We start from the raw sequence: 20991 nt of genomic DNA on the forward strand, positions 1-20991 counted from the left end.
AATAATGGTTTGTTTTTCATATGGCGTTCCAGCTCAATGAAATAATTTAAAATCCTCTAAGTATGCTATGGAAAATCTTGTTTTAGCTATTTAAAATCAATCCACACATTTTTTATTTTTTCCATTGCTCGTTTTTGTTTCTCTTTTGTTAAAATTACTATCGATTTGGTAAAAATAAACAAAATTTGATGATGAGTGAAGAAGTAATTGACAAGAACACTTCCTTGTCAAGTCTTAGCTACCCAAAGCACATACCAGAGATTAAGTTCGGTCCTATCAAGGACGAAATGGGTTTCACGCTTAGCGAAAGATTGGCCCTCAGACAGGCGTGGAACTTGGTCAGACCCTTTGAGCGGCGCTACGGTCAGGACGTATTCTATAGGTGGGTTTCCTTTTGACAAGCTCATGCCTGAAACATATACTTGGCAGCTTCCTAAATGATTACTATTGGGGTATTAAGAAGTTCCGGAACGGAGCTGAGCTCAACGTGAAAGCCCTGCACTCGCATGCCCTGCGATTTATCAACTTTTTTGGTCTTCTAATCGAGGAGAAGGATCCAGTAGTGTTCCAGCTGATGATAAACGACAACAACCACACCCACAGTCGCTGCCAAGTGGGCTCTGTTTATATTGGTGTAAGTGTGATTCAATATACAATTCCTTACTCAAACATTAGATAAATCCTGAACAAATTATGTGATAAGAATATGCGGCCATCAATGCGTCACTTAGTACGCAAGTCTATTTTAATTTAAAAAGGGAAGCTGCTACTCACACTTTGTTTTTCCATTTCAACTGGAGAAAAAAATATATGTTTCTTATTTTAAAATTGAAATTGTAGTCACAAAATTCGACAGTTCGTTTTGATTGTTTTTAAAGAAGGATTACCACAGATAGGCCTTTTAAACTTATATTATTATTCCAAAAGTTTTCCTCTCCCTCTGCAAGGTTAACAACTCATTGGAATATATATGGTATTTTTGAAAATGAATAAGCATCTAAACTCATTGAATAAGTAACGATGTTACTCATTGGCTTGCTATTCATCATTTTATAATTTATAGGATTCAATATTATGGATGATACATAGCATGTTATTATATAATATACACCCCTATTTTTTTATTTATCATGTTAAATAAGTAAAAATTACCTTTTCCCTGTAACCAACAGCAACTTGCCCAAGCCCTGGTGGACTACGTACTGTTGGTGTTTCACAAGGTGAGCTCCCCCTCGCTGGAACGGGGTTTGAGCAAACTCGTGGAGAAGTTCCAGAACTACCAGGACCAGCAGTCACATACCTCCGGATACAATCGCCTGAGCAAGGTCAATTTTGAGTCACGACCGCCCAGAGGCAACCCATAGGAAACCCAAAGGAACCTCAGTGGAAACCAACCGGAATCCCATAGGAAACCCAAAGGAAACCAAGTGGTAGTCCAGGCCATGAATCGGATTTGGAATTATATCGGACTGCGCCATTCTGCCGCTGTCTCTGCCGCTGCCACTGCCTCTGCCACCGCGATATCAGGCTTCTAGTATCAGCCTCTGTCGCAGTCGCCGACGCAGTGGGCGCTTATTTCGCTTAGCTGCTAAGCGATTTCCTTAGAGAAATTCAGTTCAGCTCGGACGCTCGTCGCGCCATCCACACGTTTCGATAGTTAAGGGTTTCAGGGAACTGGAGTGATCGGAAAAGTGGCAGTAGCATAGTAAACACGAATAAAACGAACATATAGCCTCGCAATTGCGGGTTAATCGGCTAATCGTCTAAAAAGTGCTGTTTTGAAAGTTATTGAAACATGGTGGCTACCGAGGAACTTAAAACGGTAATTGAACTAACCAATTTTGGATTGCTTTAGTACTAGATCTGTGTTTTAAGTGTAAGACGCAAGGGCAAAGATGAATGGTAAAAAATGTATTACGCATACGACATGCTGGCCAGTAAATTTGGTAATATTGGAGCGAACAGGGCTATTAATAAACGAGCAGCGGCGCATGGCTAAGATTAGAAATTCATTATAAATTTAGTTGAACATGAATTGCTTTTCTACATTTTTAAGTATCTGGTTGTCAAGTAAGGGCCATTTCAAGTGCACATAAGCACAACTTGTTTACAAATTGAACAATATTTTAAGAACTGGACATATTCAGATGTGTAGGAAACCCAAAACTTCCTTAATAATTTATCTTAGGACATTGAAATCGATTAATTATTAAAAGCCTCTTGAGCTTTGTTCTTAGGCACTTGATAATCCTCAATTACCATACTAAAAATGTGCGCTACCTTTTTAATTAGCCACTTAAATTTGCATTTGTTGTCGCAATCTTGCCCTCAATCAGAGAAATAATTTATTAGCTACTAATTGCGAAACGATTTCCAAGTGGCCAGCAAAAATATCTAATCGAACTTAGGCTCCTCGCGAAGAATTGTACGCAAAGTTGAAGATTTATAAAGCCTGCCCCCTGAACAGTTTTGTTTACGGTAACCAAGCTCTCCAGCTCTTATCGGTAGCCATAAACCAATGATTAGAGCGGGCTTAGAGCCCCAGGATCGAGAGTTTTGTACTCGGGGGGTGGCACGCCACCCTATCTTGCCCTTGGCACTGGGACAGACTGCGCCGATCGAACGGTGGCCACTCGACAAGGCCGCTCAAGTGGCTCTTACCAGGCGATTGGGCATTGGGAAGACGTACACCCGTAATTGAGCACGGGCGGTATTAGGCGGTTATCGGGGAGCCGGGCAGATCGTCAAGATTTCGGAGGGAGTAGCAGCTGCGATGGGCGTGCGGTTCACGCAGCCACTAACTGCTTTCGATAATGGCCAATTAGCTGTCCACCTTTGGACGTGACGCTGGGCTCTTTGGCTTCAGATTCCCAAAAGTTTGGGTTCTAGCCTGTCGCCGTCAAGTAGTGATTCACTTTTCGGCTGATAAGACCAGGCGTGTTTTGGGTTTCTGGCCACTGCCCCAAAATGCCAGCGTGTTTTATCAAATCGGCTAGTAAAACACACAGCAATCATTGCAGCAATATAATATAATGTTCATAATTCCAGTCGCGTGCCAATCAATTGTTGTTGTTTATGCTCTCTGACATATTTACTCGGCGTTTATCTGGCCTGCGCACTGAACTGTCGGGCAATCTGCGGGATACAAGTAATAATATTTACATATCAATAAGTTGTAGCGTTTCATGGCCAGTCGCATCCGGGGAAATGTTTCATTAAACGTTTGGATTCGATGTAAATACGCCGCCAAGTTCATGTCTTCATAGGATTTGCTTTCCTACTTCCTTAAAATAGGGTTAAAATCAGGATCTGTTCTAAGGAAGGAATCCGATCTCCTTAAGCAAATCTTTCTATATAAATAAAATATTCATTGTAGCTCCTTACGAGTAATGATTTACACACTTAATAACCTAATCACTATTCTAATAAAACTATTTATGACTGAACTGTGCAATTTCCTCTATCGAAGTATAGCAAACTTTGCGGGGTATGAAATAAATTGCCTTTAGCGGCCCTTAAAGTATTTAATTTGGACTTGCCATCCCATTGAAACCCACTAAACCCACCAAAGGAGTCCATAAGCCATGAGAAGCTTTTGATATCTATATTTAGGAGCATTTGAATGCCAGGCACACCTTGCAACAGAAGCGGCATCCAGGGGTAAACAATATCGCTTTAATTACCGCATGGGCAAATGACTTGAGCGAATTAAGGGAATTGCGTCAATAAAAGATATTGTCTAACGACCGAGTGAGCTGCAATGGCGCGGGCCACGATAAAGCCAAGTAAAATGTGGGCGTGTGGGCGGAAGCATCGAGCGTAAGGCCATCCATTGGTATGGATGGGGGCAGGTGCTTGGGAACGGGCCTCCCAAGTGCATCGCCACATGGCACAAGGCACTCGCTGAACTTGACGTCGCAAAGCGGGAGAAAACAGCAAAAGGCGAGTGCAGAAAACAGAGTAAACAGAGCAAAGCAAACGAGGCAAGCTTATTAGCATGTGTTGTTCCTACACTGCGTGAAATTTTGGGCACTTCTTAAATGGATAGTGTCTTATGCAGATTTAATAGCAGATTTCTTTACCGCTTTTAGGTGGTTTATTATGGTTGGTATATTCTTGAATAATTTGTTAAATGTTTAAAATTTTTTTTTGATTTTTTTAATATATCTGGATTTTAAAAGAATGCTTGCTATAATGCCAAACCAAAGTAAACTACAAATTAACTTAAGTTAAAAGTAGTCAATTGAATATAATTTAAAATATTTAAGAACAAAAGAAGTATCTAAAATTGAAACGTTGAACTCCTTAAAACAGTCCTTTTTTGCAATGTATTTACAAGTTTTTTTCTCACTGATTGGTGGGTGTGTCAGTCGTAAAGTTCTGACCCCCTCTCGCTGTCTCCGTCGCACTCGGGGACCTCTCGCTCGCACCGCCGACGAGTGATCGACTTGTTTGGGTGAGAATGCGGCGACAGGTTTCTTTTGGCATGCACTTGACGCCATTAAGATGCACCTATGTACACATACGTGTTTCACTTTATAATTAGAAATTCCGCCTTAATAACATTTTAAGCGGGCGCCTGCCCACCCATCAAGGAATCAACTGCGAAAGGGACGATCTCACGTGATCCGTCATCTAATCGATGACCAGCTTCTGCTTACGTCCGGAGAATAGCCAACGAATTTGGTTCCCGATGCACTTGGCATCGGTGCACCTCAAACGCACCGAAATGCATTTAGCAATTTAAATTTAACTGTCGGAAGTATTTGTTTGCTTGGACTTTGCTCGACTTGGTTGCGGTGGCGTATGCGTAATTTTTGCGTGGATTCACATAAGAAGTCATTTGATTGGCAATTAATATGACAATGTTATCCGCTAGCCGGTGGGTAATCGATTACTGGGGTAGTTTGACCAATACTTCCAACAGGTTGTTTGTTTATTTGTAAGCATCCTATTTCAAGAATAAATTCATTTGTCTCTGACGTAAAACAAAAGATTCGAATGCATCTGATTCGCGTAATCTGTTGGCAGTCCAACGAAATGCCGACAAAAGTCTCGGATAAAATAAAAGTTCTATACACAATAGAGGAATCTTCGCCAAGCATCGCGATGAAAATACGTTTTTTCGAAGAGACCTCCGGTTCAGTCTTCTCGAGGTGTTTGCACGAGACAATCCACTGCCCCGAGGCAGCCCCTAAAATTAGCGGAAAAATCAAAACAATAATACCTTTACATATATATAGAAACGCGCTGCTAAGATAATTAATGAGACGCCATAGAAATAAGTGAAATACATAATCCAATATATACAAGCCATAAAACAGCGTTTTTTACACCACAAAGAGTCGTCAAATTTGGCGCAGTGCGTTCTTATATAAGGCGTTGCTGAAGAACCCGGAAATCAGCCGAATCTCGAATGGATTCGGAAAAAGTGGTCCGTGCAATGGCTCGTTGGTGGCAGGTAAATGGCGCAGCATTGCATGTTAGAGTTTGTCGGACAAATGTGACAATATATATGTATATATTTGTGTGTTTTTAAATTAAAAAGTGCTTTAAGTACGAGTAGTTTCAGCGGTTTACAAGCCAAGTGATTTTGAATTGGATCATAAGTGCGTTCAAGACTTGCTTAACTTTTCTTTGAGTATAGTTTTCGCACTTCCGATGGAAAACTCTTTAAACTGAGTCTTCACATCGCTAAATGTTGGTGTTTTCCTTAAGGTCCTTGCAATTTTCAGAGTCACGTATATGGTTTTCGTCAAAGTCCAAAGAAACGCTAGAATTTTGCCTATTATCATAACCAGGCCAGTGAGGAAACCTAGCAGGGCAGCCATCGTAATCATTATGAGTGATTATTATAATCTTTCAAGCAGATCCTTAAGCTTCCTTCTTCTTTTCCAGACCGTCAGTCAAGAGGACGGTGACTCACGCAATCCAATAACCTACGATCTTCTGCAAGAAAACCAGTCGAAGACTTCGAAGACACGGCAATATGTGGCGGCTATGATAAGTGAGAACAATAAATTTGTTTTCAGATTGATGTCTTTACTGACCAACAATTGATGTGTTTCAGTTTGTTTGGGTGCGGTTGCCGCTGGAACTGCGTTATCCTGGACGTCTCCTGTTTTTCCGCAGATGTCTGCCGGAAACCAAAGTTGCTTAAATTCCACTTCTGGTGATACTTCCAACTCGACTTCCAACGAGAATGACATTCTACTGACCGATTCGCAAAGTGAGTACCTTTCTTATAGCGTTGGACTTTAAGATTATAGACTACGTTTATAGAGTGCATTTATATGCCAGTAAATTGTTGAACACCTAGCATTGATAACATGCTTGCATTTTGATTCCCATTCAAGTTAAGGGTTAAGGACAGGCCTGGCCTTTAAAAAATCTACACACTTGATGAATCCATTTTGAAATACCTTTTTTTCGATTAAAGGTAATTTAGGGAGTTATTTGGCGGCCTGGACTTGTCATTATTAAACCCGTTACAAGTGGAGAAAAAGGGATTCATTGATCAGGATCAATAGAGGAGTCGATCTAGCCATATCCGTTCGTCTGCTATAAAATCGAGGTTAGGAGACAAGTTGGTTAAGAGACATGTTGCCCAAAACTGTCAATTTCTATCGATATGCCATAAAGAACATGCAATGTCGTTAGCTGAGTAAAGGGTATCTGATAGTCGAGAAACTCGAGTATAGCCTTCTTTTTTGTTTTTTTTTGTCTGTTCTTCCAATTGATTAAGTTGACTATGGCCCTCCGAAACTATTAAGCCCATTTTGCTATCTTTGTGACAAGTGATTATGATTTGCGTGATAATAAATAGTATAGTATAGATAGAATTGATTATAGATTGAGTACTATTTCTGGGCAGATTGACAAGTTCTGGAGCTTACTAAATAACGTTTGCTTTTCAGAAACATTGGTGGGATCCATGTTGCCCTTTGGCGCCCTTTTCGGAGCCCTCCCCTCCGGATATATTGCCGATAGGATCGGGCGACGGTCTACAGCCATGGTCATGGACATTCCCTTCATCTTGGCCTGGATCACGCTCAGTTTCGCAAATTCCGTCGGCTGGCTTTACTTGGGCAGATTTTTAATCGGTAAGTGATGGAAACTAGCCAGTTGGAATTCGATTAGAATGTGCAGCATTTCAGGTATCGCAACGGGCAGCTTCTGCGTGGTGGCTCCCATGTACATTTCGGAAATCGCGGAGACCAGCATTCGCGGCAGTCTGGGCACGCTGTTCCAGTTGCTCCTTACGATCGGTATCCTGTTCATCTACGTGGTGGGAGCTTTTGTCACATGGAAAACCCTGAGCATGCTCTGTCTAATCATACCCATCCTGCTGCTCGTCGGCCTGTTTATCGTGCCCGAAACGCCAGTGTATCTACTTAAAAGGGTAAGGAACCTTGGAAACCAGTCAAAAACTTTACCAAAAATCAATCTGAAGTATTTTTGAAATCTTTATTCCAAATATTTTCGAAATGCTCCGGTTTTGTATAGTTTGGACGATGATTAGATTATCAATATTGCTTTATACTGATTTACACGTTTTTAAATTGCAGGGTAGGCGCTCCGAGGCCAATCGTGCACTAAAATGGCTGTGGGGAGATTACTGCAACACCAGCAACGCCATCCAGGCCATCCAAAACGACCTGGACCAGACTGGAGCGGATGCATCCGTGAAGGATTTGTTCAGCAACCGCGCCTCGCGGAACGGTATGGTGATCTCCGTGCTGCTGATGGTCTTCCAGCAGTTCTCCGGCATTAATGCCGTGATCTTCTTCATGAACGAGATCTTCAAGTCCAGCAGCACGATAGATCCCAAAGCCTGCACCATAGTGGTGGGTGCTGTGCAGGTGCTCATGACCCTGGCCTCCTCCATGCTCATCGAGAAGGCCGGCCGCAAGATCCTGCTGATCTTCAGCAGCACAATCATGACGGTCTGCCTGGCCATGCTGGGTGCCTACAACACCATCCAACGGCACACTGATGTGTCCCAGTCCATTGGCTGGTTGCCCCTGCTCTGCATAGTGCTGTTCATCGTGAGCTTCTCCGTGGGCTACGGCCCCATTCCCTGGATGATGATGGGCGAGCTGTTCATGCCGGACGTTAAGGGCATCGCCGTCTCCCTGAGCGTCATGATGAACTGGGTGTGCGTGTGCCTGGTCACATGGCTCTTCGGCGTGCTCAATGCCGGCGGTGCCGATGTGCCCTTCTGGTTCTTCAGTGCCTGGATGGGAGTGGCCACTGCCTACGTGGCCATCGCCTTGCAGGAGACCAAGGGCAAGAGTGCCAGCCAAATCCAGAGCTGGTTGAGCGGACGCTGAGGATCACAGGAGGACTCCATGCCATAGTTTATTCTAGTTGAATGCCATTGAACTCGTAGTTGAATAAGCAGCCCTTGCAAAGATACTTTTGAATACTTTCTATATTTCACTTATATTTTCAACGACTTACAAGAAATTGAACTTCAGCCAAGATATGTAATCTTTTCCTAATTTTATTACAATTTGTTTCGGACTCAAGGCCAACCTAACTTATTGTTGTTCCACAATGTTCAGATCCGTAGTATAGTTCAACTAGTTCCTAAGTACTCATGGTCACGCCCAAATATCTATATAAGATTCGCTGGACTTCCACTTCCACCCACTTACATATGTACGTGCTCTCCTTTTGTATAAACCACCTGCTCTGTGTACACACACGTACTTTGGGATTGCAAAGACAAATACCTATATTTATACTTCTGTGTGCTAATTTTAACAAATGTACATACATACATATATATTTGATAATAAAAGTAAACTGTACAGGAACCCGCAGTGTTTGTGGGTCAGATTGGAGGCGATAGCCCCAGGCCCGGTTACGCCCCTTAAAGTGCGAAATTGGATCCCTATCAGGCGATTGCACTACATCGGCTGGTCGTTGGCGACAGGCCACGCCCACTGCTGGCGCCAGTGCTCGGCGATTCCCCATTCCGACCACCACCCACCGCCCTGCGTCATGGTCAGTGTGAAGGTCATCGTCGGTTGATTGATTGATCGACATCGGAGTGGGAATAGGTATTGGAATCGGAATCGACAGATCGATGCACAAAATGCAAATTGAAATCGTGCCAGCCAGCCCACTGCGTTCGATTGCCGGCGCTTCTATGCAAATATTTAACGCAATTACAGGAAGCCCATCGAAGCCCCTATTTGCTTGGGTATTTCCTCGTCTATTTGCTCGGCTATTTGCCCACATGCTCAACAGGTTGGCGACAATCAGCAGCAAGACAAATACAAATGGCAAATATCGCTGGGGATGGAAAAGTGGGAGTGATATATGTATGTATAGTATAGATGATGCCGCGATACGGCCGATAATTTTAATTGGCGTTCTGGTAGATAAGTCGGTGGGATTAATGGGATATAGTCCATATATGAACATGTACATGATGGTTTCGCTTTAAAATGGATAACACAGCTACTACATTTTACTTTGAAACAAATGTTTTCAAATTTTAAAGAATTATATTTCAATATTCAAGATCATATTTTAAGTTTTCCCTTTACTTGCCTTAATTATTACTTATAGCCTTATTAGACTAATTAATTATTTATATTAAAAATGAAACAAGTCGCAAAGATCAATAAAGGCAGAGAACTAATAGTAATTTTCGCACAAATAGCTCATAAAGTTGATTTTGTATTGCCGTTGGTAAACATTGGTATAGTAGTTTAGAGCAATTGACGATCATTTTAATTCCTGTTTGAAGTTCGAGTGTCTGGTAAATAAATTAAATGTCTTGATGGGTTATATCAGTTATCAATTAATGTGCGCAAATAACAATGTAATCATAGTGCTGAAAAATAAACTGCAGAAAACTTTAAAAACTTTCCATGTAATTTGAAATTCCATTTTAAAATATGGCACATTTACCAGCTGAGTAACGGGTATCTGATAGTCGAGGAAATCGAATTCATTAATTAACATGTCAATATTAATGTGATGCGTTATTTACCTTAATTTACTTTTTATTATTGCCCTAAAATTAAGGAAATAACTCCAATAAAAGCTTATCGAAAATTGAAGTAGCAACTACCTATTAGCTAACTTCAAATAATATTCCCATTTTCAGATTGCACTAAAGCATTGCATTTACAATGTTTATTTTGTTATCAAGGAGCAGTAAATCCGATTACAACTCGGAAAGCTACATATTCTCACGATGGAATTACGCATTTATGGACTCTTTATCTGTGGCAAATTGGGCTTTACTTGTTTGTCTATTAAGTATAGAGTGTAAATATTGCCTAGTTATTTTTAGAAATGCGTTCTAAAAATGGAAGCCTAGAAAAACGCAACATGTTTCTAAATTGGCATCAGCACGAGCCTCCTGTCTTACCATTTCTCTATACAAATCAAAAAAAAAACCTGAATGGTTTCTGTAATAAAAGTTTGTCAAGACCTGTTAACCAGTTTGTAAAACATTCTCCTTATCAATATTCAACCCCCCACCTGCAGTTCACTTTCCCGATTTAAATTTAGCAGATCGTCGTAAACAAACGCATCGACTTCTGGCCAGTGATTCCCATACATTTCATATCGCATTGCCGGTTCCGGATGGTGTTAACCAGAATAACCACGTCGATATAAGGCACTTAAGTGCCTACACCGGAGACATTTCAATTAGCAGATGTGCGGGGCACGCACGATACTGGCCGACTAGCCAGGCAAATTAATTGAGTATGTACTAACTGTATCGCTAGGCCATCGGAATCAGTCAGTTCCCCTAACCGGACACGCTGCATGCTAATTAACTTCCTCTTGGATGGTGATTCACATCGATCGGTATCGCCCTAATGGCCCAAAAGCTTTCCACACCTCGGTCCGGAACTAGAGGTCTGTGAACACCTTAACCGAAACTAAATGTGTGTTTTTTATCCGTTCGGCTGTTTTACAATGCCAAATAAGCCTGCGAGAGCATCGGCCAATTGTCGACTGGGCAGATACAAATCACTTAAATTCCGGACTCAACTCTCTCAGTCGAGCTTGCTTCAACGGTCGCGTTTAATTCGCTATGATATGATATGTGTGATAAGTCTGGATCTCTACAATCGGACGTGTGTGAGTGAGCTTCCTCTGTGGTGTTGTGTGGAATTCGTATTATCTAGCCTCACTTGCGACTAAGTGCGAGTATAAATGCGTCTGTCATAATTTTTCAGGCCCAACACAAAAGCGCCAAAACAGCCGCGATCCGACATCATTTCCATTCCGACAGCCCAGCCAAACAGTTAGCGTTGATCTCTCTGTCCCGTCCAGAGTTGAATTAATTCCCACATTACGTATACGCCGCGTTGTGCAGCCAAACGGTGTTCACTGTTTCACTGATTGACCACTAATTGATAATTTCGGCTACGAGATGGGTAAGTCAGACGACCCAGTTAATAAGAGTGTTGGTTTTCGGGCGACCCGCTGCCGAGTGCTGATAAATTGATCATCGAGTGTCGCCTTGAATTATTATAAATATCAAATATGATAATAACAGGTGCTCCGATTAGGGAGTCCACATTAAACGCATTATCGTTCTGAACGTGAACGTGAACCGAGTGGCTGAGATAATGTTTCCCCAAATCAGCCTGTTACCTTTTCCATTAGTCTTCATCTGATTTCGTGGCGATCGGTTCGCACGAGTATTCTCTGCCTAAGATCACGTGTCCTGTAAGTTCCTTAATCAGTTTAAATCAATTAAAAAAAAATATATGTAACCAGTTAGAGCTGCAGCTTAAATTATATGTTCCATGGTGGCAAATCCTTAATGGTTAATAATTACTTTTCAAAACAACAAATAGGTAACAAAAACTTAAAAAACATAGCTACTGTTTGTTTAGAAAGAGATCAATTATGGAAAGAAAAGAAACACAATCATTAATTCCCAATTTAGAGTCTGTATTTTTCCAAAAGTTTCATTCAATGAAAACTTTCCACAATACCCATTTCGTAAACAAGTAAAAATCCCCCAAAAGATGAATTCCAACCTCATGAGTTATTTTGGATTCGACTTGTGTTCCCCAGCATATCAGCTTATAATGCCAGACATGTCTGCCAAAAGGTAGCCAAAATTTGTAATCGTATCTTTACCTACAAAATCGATGAAAAAACACACCACTTGATTTTGGAGGAACATGGTCTTATCAAATTGACTTTAATTACATTTCTGAAATGTGTGTCGTCTGGTTAGTGAAATAGTGATCTGTGTGAATGTGCCAGCAGTAGAATGGCACTTTTGACATTTTTAATTACTCTTTATACTTGAGAAGCTAGTCTGCTTAATTAGTCAGCTTTGAATTTGCACACTGATAACAATTTCAGAAATATACGCCCCCATTTGTCGGTTAGGCAACGAAAATAAACATATTAACCAAATGAAAACCACAATGATCTCGCAGAAACACATTTATTTAGCAAGTGAAAACAAAACCCAATGCTAAACAGAACTACGGAAAGTTTTGACATAGTCAACCGTAAATAAAAAACTCACTTCCGTTGGTAAACGTCAAAATGTTAATAAAATTAGCTGTCCGAATTATTCGAAAAGCTTATCGGAGCTCGCTACTGGAATTATCTTAGAGATTGGAAAAATCACTCTATGGTTTATGGCCGAAAACCCCAAGGGAGTATTTTTCAAGAATGTCAATAAATATAGTTCAATGTCAGCTGCGAGGTTAAACCTCCACGTAGTAATTACTAATTACGTCAATTTCAACGGTGAGGCTTACTTTTCCATGGAAGTTTAGCAGTTGGAGGATTTATCTGAAGTGCTCTATTTGGCTCAGTCCAGGTGTTCCTTGACCACCAACTTGTTGAGATACTACCCCAATAGATAGGACAATCGGTTCCATTTCGAGTGCCCTCACACCCTCTTCACGTGTCTCGCCTGAGGAGCAGAAATTGTGTCACCACCTTCGATTTGGAAGCCACTAAATAGATCCAAGGACAGGGCCATAAAATGCATCGGAAATTACTCAATAATTAGCAGTCGTAATCAAAAGTTGTTTACGCGCTTGGCGACATTTGATTTTATTTAGGAATTCAGAAGGGTGTGTGAGTGCCAGAGGCACTTCTAGATTGGCGCCTTTTGTTTGTTTTCTAGCCCTATAGAGGTACACACACATTGCATAATATTAGTTATATTTTTAAACTTAAAGCTTTTGAATAACAAAATATATGTAAATTATTGCCCCTGTAGACAAAGTATCTGAAGTTAGCTTACTTTTCAGGGAAAACTTATATCAAATTCAAAATCCTTTTCCTTTTTTTGTAATCCTTCACTCGAAAGAGTTTATTGGAACATTGGTATATTATAGGGTATTATTTTTGGCTAATATTTGTTGTTTATAAACAGAGCTGTATATTTTTTAGTTGACCAGGACCGAAGTGGGCCGGTCGCCCTTTTGCCGGCGAGTCGGCGATGCAAACAAATTGAGATTGGGGCATAGTTTTCGCTGCACCTCCTTATCACATTCCATGTGTGGGCATACTCGTACGTACTCGTATATGGGCCAGTTCAAGTGCAAAATGCACACAAATGGCGCGATTCCAAGCGAACAACAGCGGAATACAGAGATTTCGATCCGATGGCCATGGCAGAGAGAGTTTCGATCGGGAGATGGCAGCTCCGATGATAGTATAGTATAATATACTTGTAGTACTATACGGTATGGTATGGTATAGCCTATAAATGGGTTTGCCGTGGATCGGGAGGCGCTTCCCTGATAAGATAATGCACGTGTAGGAGCACTCGTCAAGTCGAGTGTCAGTGAGAATTATTGGACGTGTATGGATTTCGAAAGGCTGCCATATAAGGCGGAAAATCTTTAAATTCGCGCGATGCGACGATTCAAACAGCATTACAGTTCTCCAGTTCCCCGGACTACGTCGGTTTTAGTTTCATTTGCGGATCCTGCTCGAGTGGGATTTACTGCTATTCCAAGGATTTTTTTCTGTAAGAATGCAAAGTGAATAGTAATAGTAATTCGAAGAGTGTATTAATGACTTGGTGTCGCAGTCATTACAAAAATCTGCTAAAAGTGTCAACGGTGATTACATAAGTAGCAGCGAGCGAATAAATTAATTAGCAGTACAAATGCGACAGACATTAATTTGTCCATAGTGCAATTAAAATAATTTGGTCATTCATTAAATAATGAACAGACTGCAGTTCCGCCTCCGCTTAACTTTTTCTGTGCTATTAAGTCCAGATAAACTGGCTAATGGTCTGATAACGTGATGCTTTAAAAAACCGGCAGATAATGTGTCAAGCTGTTTGGACAATGGGTACCTATTTGGCTTCCCCTCCCATATGGTGGCATGCGTCATCCCGCATCCCGCATCCCGCATCCCCCATCCCGCGGAGAAATCGGAGCCGTGTCGAGTTTTGAACGTTTGAACTTGCAGCCGATTGAATTACAAATGCGGATAGGATCATTAATCCCAGTCAGCCGCATTGCTAATGAGGCACTCTCGCTTTTCCACTCTTGCGCTCTTGCAGCTGCTTCTGTACAACCCAAGTCGGCCAGATGCCCTCAATAAGCCGGGAGGAGGAGACCGGAGTACAGTACTCCTACACGGAAGTCAGTACGTTTCAGATAAGCGAAGGAAACACTCGAACCATGTCACCCGAACCGGTCAAGTCCGGTCGCATTTTTATGGCTGCCGTGGCAGGTGAGTCAATGGTCAATATTCTTATCATTTAGCACAAATAAAACATAACTAACTCATCCCGAATTCCCAACGGGGTGACTTAAGCACATATTAATCTGAAGAGTAATTTGAGTCATAAAGATATGATGTTTTTTTACATATTTTTAAGAAAACAAATTATTATTAATTCGCTTTACATTACCAATAAGACAATCAACAATTTCGGCAATTTGTCATATATTTTGATTCACTTGTGTTTTTAAAAAAATTAAATTCCAACAGAATAAATAACTAAGTTTCTTGCCTAACAATTAAATCAATTTTTTTCTCCTAAACTCCTAGCCAACCTGTCCGCCTTTGTCGTGGGAACCACCCTAGGCTGGACCTCGCCCATCGGACCCAAGCTCAAGTCCGAGGACACCTCAGACTCGCCGTTGAGCCGGCCCATAACTTCCGATGAAGATGCCTGGATTTCATCATTGATTGCCGTCGGAGCTCTGGTGGCTCCATTTGTGGCCGGTCCGATGGCCGATCGCATTGGCAGAAAGTGGGTGCTCCTCTCCAGCAGTCTGTTCTTCGTCCTCGCATTCGGCCTAAACATGGTGGCCTCCGAGGTGTGGATCCTGTACATGTCCCGCCTCATCCAGGGATTCGGCGTCGGCTTCGTGATGACCGTGCAGCCCATGTATGTGGGTGAGATTTCCACGGACAATGTGCGTGGAGCCACTGGATCCCTGATGCAGCTCTTCATTGTGGGTAAGTACATTGGATAGAGGGAGCGAAGGGAGAGTGGGACAAAGGATTAATCTGTTATCTTTCAACTTCAGGTGGCATTCTATACGTCTATGCCATTGGACCGTACGTTTCATACCAGGCTCTGCAGTGGTGCTGCATTGTGGTGCCCGTTGTGTTCGACTTGGTCTTCTACATGATGCCAGAGAGTCCGTACTTCTTCGCCGGAAAGGGTCGAAAGTCGGAGGCACTGAAGTCGCTGCAGTTCCTCCGGGGCCAGAGTGCAGAGGGCGTGCACGACGAGATGGCCGAGATCCAGGCCAATGTGGAGGAGGCGATGGCCAGCAAGGGCACAGTGATGGATCTGTTCAAGAACGCCGGCAACCGCAGGGCCTTGTTCATCTGCGCTGGCCTGATCTCCTTCCAGCAGCTGTCCGGCATCAACGTGGTGCTCTTCAACAGCCAGTCGATCTTCACCAGTGCCAAGACTGGGCTGGATCCGGCGATTGCCACCATCATAATCGGATGTGTCCAGGTGGGATCCTCGGCTCTGACGCCTCTGGTGGCCGATCGCCTGGGCAGGAAGGTGATGCTGCTGACGTCCTCCAGTGTGATGTCCATTGGACTGGCGGCCCTAGGAGCCTTCTTCTACATGCAGCTGGTCAAGGGAGATATCTCCAGCGTGGTCTGGATGCCAGTTCCTGCCCTGATTATCTACAACATCGTCTACTGCACGGGCTTCGGACCGCTGCCGTGGGCTGTGCTCGGCGAGATGTTCCCGGCGAACATCAAGTCGGTGGCCTCCTCGGTGGTGGCAAGCACCTGCTGGACCCTCGGTTTCCTGGTCACCTTCTTCTATCCCAGCCTGGATGCCCTGGGCTCCTACTACGCCTTCTGGCTCTTCGCCGTCTGCATGGTGGTGGCCTTCTTCTTCGTCCTCTTCGTGGTGATGGAGACGAAGGGGCTCAGTCTGCAGCAGATCCAGGATCGTCTCAATGGCAAGCGCAACTAGAGAGCAGGTCCCTTAGTTGATAGTGCCCTTGATTCCATAATGATAAGGATCCCTCTGCAAGTATTTTACTGGCTAGCGTAGTAAGTCAAACTCAATTGTTACATGTTATTCCTGTTAAGTTGTAATGAAAATAAAAAATCTAGTAATAATATTATTATAAACCAAAAATTACGGCAATTTCTTATAAATATACATTTTTTAGACCCAGGGGGGTTTTAATAATTTTAGTCAGAAGATTTATTAATCAGAATTACTAGACAAGCCAATATGTCAACATTGTCTCTTAGCTTTAAAGCTATGGCGTACAAGTTTTGTTGCATTTTAGAAGAAAATTATAAATCGTTATCTATGGGTAAAGATAATAAATAAATGCAATAGCGTCATTCGGCTTACTTTCAATTAAAGCCCTAAAAGTATGCAATGTTTTCGAACTGCTGAGTTAACATTGAATTCGCCGCAACACTGAATGTTTGGTTTTATCATTTATCTGTTAAGTGCGCTGTTAAGTTACTGTTACTGCATTTTATGGATTCATCGCTTTTAAATAAATAAAATAAAATAAAATAAAAAAAAAAAACTGAATGTTAATATCCGTAATACGGATTCTGTATTAGCTACTATTTTTTAATATATTGTTAATGATGGGGAATCCCTCTTTATCAAATTTTATTTACTTCATGGTAGATTTAATCATCTCATTCATCTTATCTATATAAATATTATTAATTAATGCCTTGGCAATAACATTATGAGTAAAATACAAGGCCATCTACAGAATGGCATGGATGCAATTGTATTGTGTTGTGTATAATATTATTTAAAAAAAGAAGTAGTTCTTTCAGTGGAAAGAAATTTTAAGTGACAACAAACAACACTGCTTTTCGAATCTCACGATTGAAAAAAATACTTAGAACACAGTACCTTTGCAAAAGCTAACACTGTAATTGAGTTTTACGGAAACACAAAAAAACATAAAAATATCATTTCCGCAATGGCTGAAAAAACACAAGACGCCATGCTGGCCGAAATGGATTTGATCTTTCTGGACCACATATTGCCGAGGTGCTGCAAGGACATCACCACCTCGCAAGCGTTCTACAAGGACTACACCGCCGAAAAGCCGAAGCGAACAGTCACCGCGTTCCGGAAGCAAACGGATCCCGCCCTGATCTCGGGCCACTATGCGCACAACTTGAAGGTCCAGAAGCAGGAGCTGAAGACGCGGACATGGCCACGATCCATGGACTGGCGCGAGGAGTACGCGCAGTTCGTCAAGCGCAACAAGTGGTGCAACGAGGAGATCTACAAGCTCTTCTTCGTAAACCCTCCCATCGACTACTTCCTCATCAGGGATTATCTGCAGGACCTGCTCAAGACCACCTATATCTCGGACTACTCGCCCAAAGACTACCAGTCGCTCATCAGCCAGCGCGAGCATAGGGTCCAACTCGACGGCTCGGACGGCATTGACTATCGGACGACCTATGGCAACTATCACAATCGTATCCAGGAGGAGGATCCGTTCAAGTCGATCCTCATCCCAGAACCAGGGTCGAATGTCAGGAGCATGGAGATAGGAGAGTTCGCCAAGCAGATGCGCAAGCTGTTCACCAAGTACAATCTTACCACCTACTACGAGACCATCTGCCTTCCGGCGCTGATTAAGGCCAAGGATGGCATTATGCCATCGGGACCGATCGATCGCTACACTCTTCGCAAGCACTGAATCGCCCTCAGGTCGAGCTGACCAGTTCACGATTACACAGCTACTGCAGCAATGCAGTTGGATTTATAAAATTATACTGATTGTATCTTAATAGTTATTATTGTACTTAATATACATCCGGCGCCTACTATGATACGAAGTACCACAAAAGGTACTGTAAAAATGTATATTTTGGATGAGGTATGTACATAAATATGTATGTATCTTCACTAATCGACTTTAGACCCGTTAATCGTAGAGCAGAAGGGTACTAAATATATATATTCCTGAACAGTATCACTAGCCGAGGCGATCTGTCCATCTTTGTCTGTCTGTTATTAATTAATCCAAAGATGCAAAGATGTGCATATAAAATTAATTAAATTTCTCCCTCCCACTGAATATCTGATAGTCAAGAAAAACATAAAGCGCTTACCCTTGTTATGTTTAAAATAATTTTATTTCCAGAATGATAGCTTGGGGACCGATTCCCTGGGGTAGCTTTGTAATATATGTACATAGTATTCCAAATAATCTTGCTATATATTGATACTCAATATATTAAAAGTTTGTTTAGTATAAGATAGATACATCTGATCTTTGCACATTTCAAATGTCATGTTTTTCCGTTTTTTTTTATGTTTTCTTACATTTTATTCTCAGAGCACAACTTTTCATATCAGCATGACTTGTCATTCTATATTTGTTGATAAAAGCTCCCTCTCTCTGAGCTCCGAAACAATAATAATAATTATTTTGATTTTTAATTGCGATAGCTCGAAGCATTCGTTACTGCCAATTATCTATTTCCAGATACAAACAAATCTTAAAGTTTTAACATTGGGTTCCGATAAGGGGTGTTACTAAATTGTGATACATGACTTTACTTACATATGTACATGTGTACCTGCATATATTAAGGTAATACATTTTATATTATTAAAAAAGGACAGACTTTTGTTTTTCGAATGATGATAGTGTTGCAAAGCATTACTTGCAAGGCATTACTTTAATTTTTCTATTTGTGCAATGATCAATCAAGCCAAGTACTTGTGAAATAATTGATACAATGTACATTAACATAACATGATTTTAACAGAAATACACATTCGATTACTTTACCGATCTAACGGTTTACTTTGAATTGTACATTTCGCAACTGGCATTCTAATACTAAAATAATCTATGTTTGGAAGTTTCTGGTTATTGTCGTTAACAATGACAATGAGAATCACGATGACAATCTTCATATATCGGCGGCGATCGTCCAACTTAACCAACACCTTAAGTAGCTCTCTTAAAATGAATTAACCTGTGAGCGAAAGCTCTTTGAGTCTAAAAGCCACTGGTGCCTATAAAATGTGTGGTATCAATGAGCGAGAGCTCAGTTATTGTGCGAGTTTTCGAATTGAAAGACCTCCCGTAAAAAAATACAATATCTATCAATATGGATCGTTGGTTGAATCGCGTTGCTGTGGTCACGGGTGCCAGTTCTGGGATCGGTTCCGCCTGCTGCAAGGATCTGGTGGCCAAGGGCATGGTCGTCGTGGGGTTGGCTCGTCGGGAGGAGCGCTTGAAGGAGCTAAAGGAATCTCTGCCGGCAGATCAACAAGCCCGCTTCCATGGCCGAAAGTGTGACGTCAGCGTGGAGCAGCAAGTGATCGATGCCTTCGCATGGGTAGATGAGACCCTTGGAGGTGCTGATGTCCTGGTGAACAACGCCGGCATCACTACCGGTTCCCTCATCACGGATCCCAACAATGCCGCAGACATGCGAGCCGTTCTGGACACCAATGTACTGGGATTCGTGTGGTGTGCCCGCGAAGCCTTCCGATCGCAGCAGACGCGCAATATCACCGATGGCCATGTGGTTGTCATCAACAGCGTTGTGGGTCACAAAATTCCCGTGGTGCCCGGCTTCAACTTCAAAATGTATGCCCCTTCCAAGTTCGCGGTCACCGCTTTGGCGGAGGTCCTGCGTCAGGAGTTCCAGGTGAAGAAGACCCAGACCAAGATTACGGTGAGTTTAGAATCAGAACGTTCAAGATCAAAGTACCTCATCGATCAAGTCACTTCTCTTTAACTTATATTTTTGCGGCAGTAGACTTTGATTTCATTTGATTGTGTAATTCACCTTAAAGAAAATGCCGGTCAGATGTACATTAGGCACAGAAAACCAATAGATTATGCTTAAACTTTCCGAATCGTAATCATTGCTTCAGGGCAAAAACAGGTGATGATATTTGCAGATCTTCCTAGCTAACTGTTTCTAATATGTTTTTCCATTTGGGTAAACCTTTTTGAACGGGATTTAAGATAATCAGATGGTAGTTGATAGTCCAAAGTTACCTAAAATGAGGTATTTATCACATTGAATCATTATGAAAATCTGTTACCAATCAGCTAGAGCAACACACTAATATGCATGTTAATACCTATCCACTTCTAGAGCATAAGTCCCGGCGCCGTCGACACAGAGATCATTGATGAGAAAATCAAGGAGGTCATTCCAAACTTTCCCATGTTGCGCGCCGAGGATGTCGCCGATGCAGTGTCCTATTGCATCCAGACGCCGCCCAATGTGCAGATCCATGAGCTGACAATCAAGCCAGTCGGGGAATCGTTTTAATTGAGCCTTCTGTGGAATTGGACCTTCATGGAAGTCTAATCGAGGAAACTGCTTGCATGAAAATGGAAAGTGGAAGCCAGTGCAAGCAATTTGTTTATCACTAAGCATTTCACACAAACCCGTATTGATGTAAATGAAGCAAATTCGGCTTCGGGTTAACAAGTGAAAGTAAATAAATGTATCCGCACTATGACGGATTTGCAAATCCATCAATTTGATCTG

At 42.0% G+C, this 20991-nt stretch overlaps 5 protein-coding genes across 9 annotated transcripts; all 5 read left to right on the plus strand.

The window, feature by feature from the left end:
* The first annotated feature begins 61 nt into the window (after positions 1-61).
* Positions 62-1770, plus strand: LOC6726893. Its single transcript, XM_002102259.4, has 3 exons — positions 62-382; positions 430-634; positions 1173-1770. Exons 1-3 carry the CDS (start codon positions 189-191, stop codon positions 1362-1364), a joined length of 591 nt encoding a protein of 196 aa, XP_002102295.1. The 5' UTR covers positions 62-188; the 3' UTR covers positions 1365-1770.
* LOC6726894 (facilitated trehalose transporter Tret1-2 homolog) lies at positions 1685-8822 on the plus strand. Of its 3 annotated transcripts, none has more exons than XM_002102260.4 (6): positions 1685-1822; positions 5899-6007; positions 6071-6229; positions 6918-7103; positions 7158-7402; positions 7569-8822. In XM_002102260.4, exons 1-6 carry the CDS (start codon positions 1796-1798, stop codon positions 8331-8333), a joined length of 1491 nt encoding a protein of 496 aa, XP_002102296.1. In that variant the 5' UTR covers positions 1685-1795; the 3' UTR covers positions 8334-8822. The 3 variants fall into 3 exon arrangements, with proteins under 3 accessions (XP_002102296.1, XP_016033403.1, XP_016033404.2); XM_016176173.2 differs by lacking the exon at positions 1685-1822 and adding an exon at positions 5324-5461; XM_016176174.3 differs by lacking the exon at positions 1685-1822 and having other exon boundaries at positions 5746-6007.
* Positions 8823-11184: 2362 nt separating this feature from the next.
* On the plus strand, positions 11185-16606 carry LOC6726895 (facilitated trehalose transporter Tret1). Of its 3 annotated transcripts, none has more exons than XM_016176177.3 (4): positions 11185-11414; positions 14540-14712; positions 15034-15447; positions 15519-16606. In XM_016176177.3, exons 2-4 carry the CDS (start codon positions 14568-14570, stop codon positions 16433-16435), a joined length of 1476 nt encoding a protein of 491 aa, XP_016033407.1. In that variant the 5' UTR covers positions 11185-11414; positions 14540-14567; the 3' UTR covers positions 16436-16606. The 3 variants fall into 3 exon arrangements, with proteins under 3 accessions (XP_016033407.1, XP_016033406.1, XP_016033405.1); XM_016176176.3 differs by lacking the exon at positions 11185-11414 and adding an exon at positions 11592-11709; XM_016176175.3 differs by lacking the exon at positions 11185-11414 and adding an exon at positions 13851-13993.
* Positions 16607-17325: 719 nt separating this feature from the next.
* Positions 17326-18311, plus strand: LOC6726896. Its single transcript, XM_002102262.4, has one exon. The coding sequence runs from the start codon at positions 17427-17429 to the stop codon at positions 18159-18161; it is 735 nt and encodes a 244-aa protein (XP_002102298.1). The 5' UTR covers positions 17326-17426; the 3' UTR covers positions 18162-18311.
* A 1203-nt stretch (positions 18312-19514) lies between these two features.
* Positions 19515-20982, plus strand: LOC6726897 (farnesol dehydrogenase). The gene is made up of 2 exons (XM_002102263.4): positions 19515-20160; positions 20590-20982. Exons 1-2 carry the CDS (start codon positions 19588-19590, stop codon positions 20767-20769), a joined length of 753 nt encoding a protein of 250 aa, XP_002102299.1. The 5' UTR covers positions 19515-19587; the 3' UTR covers positions 20770-20982.
* Positions 20983-20991: the final 9 nt, after the last annotated feature.

Source organism: Drosophila simulans, chromosome 3R (genome assembly GCF_016746395.2).
Source record: "Drosophila simulans strain w501 chromosome 3R, Prin_Dsim_3.1, whole genome shotgun sequence".
NCBI lineage: Eukaryota > Metazoa > Arthropoda > Insecta > Diptera > Drosophilidae > Drosophila > Drosophila simulans.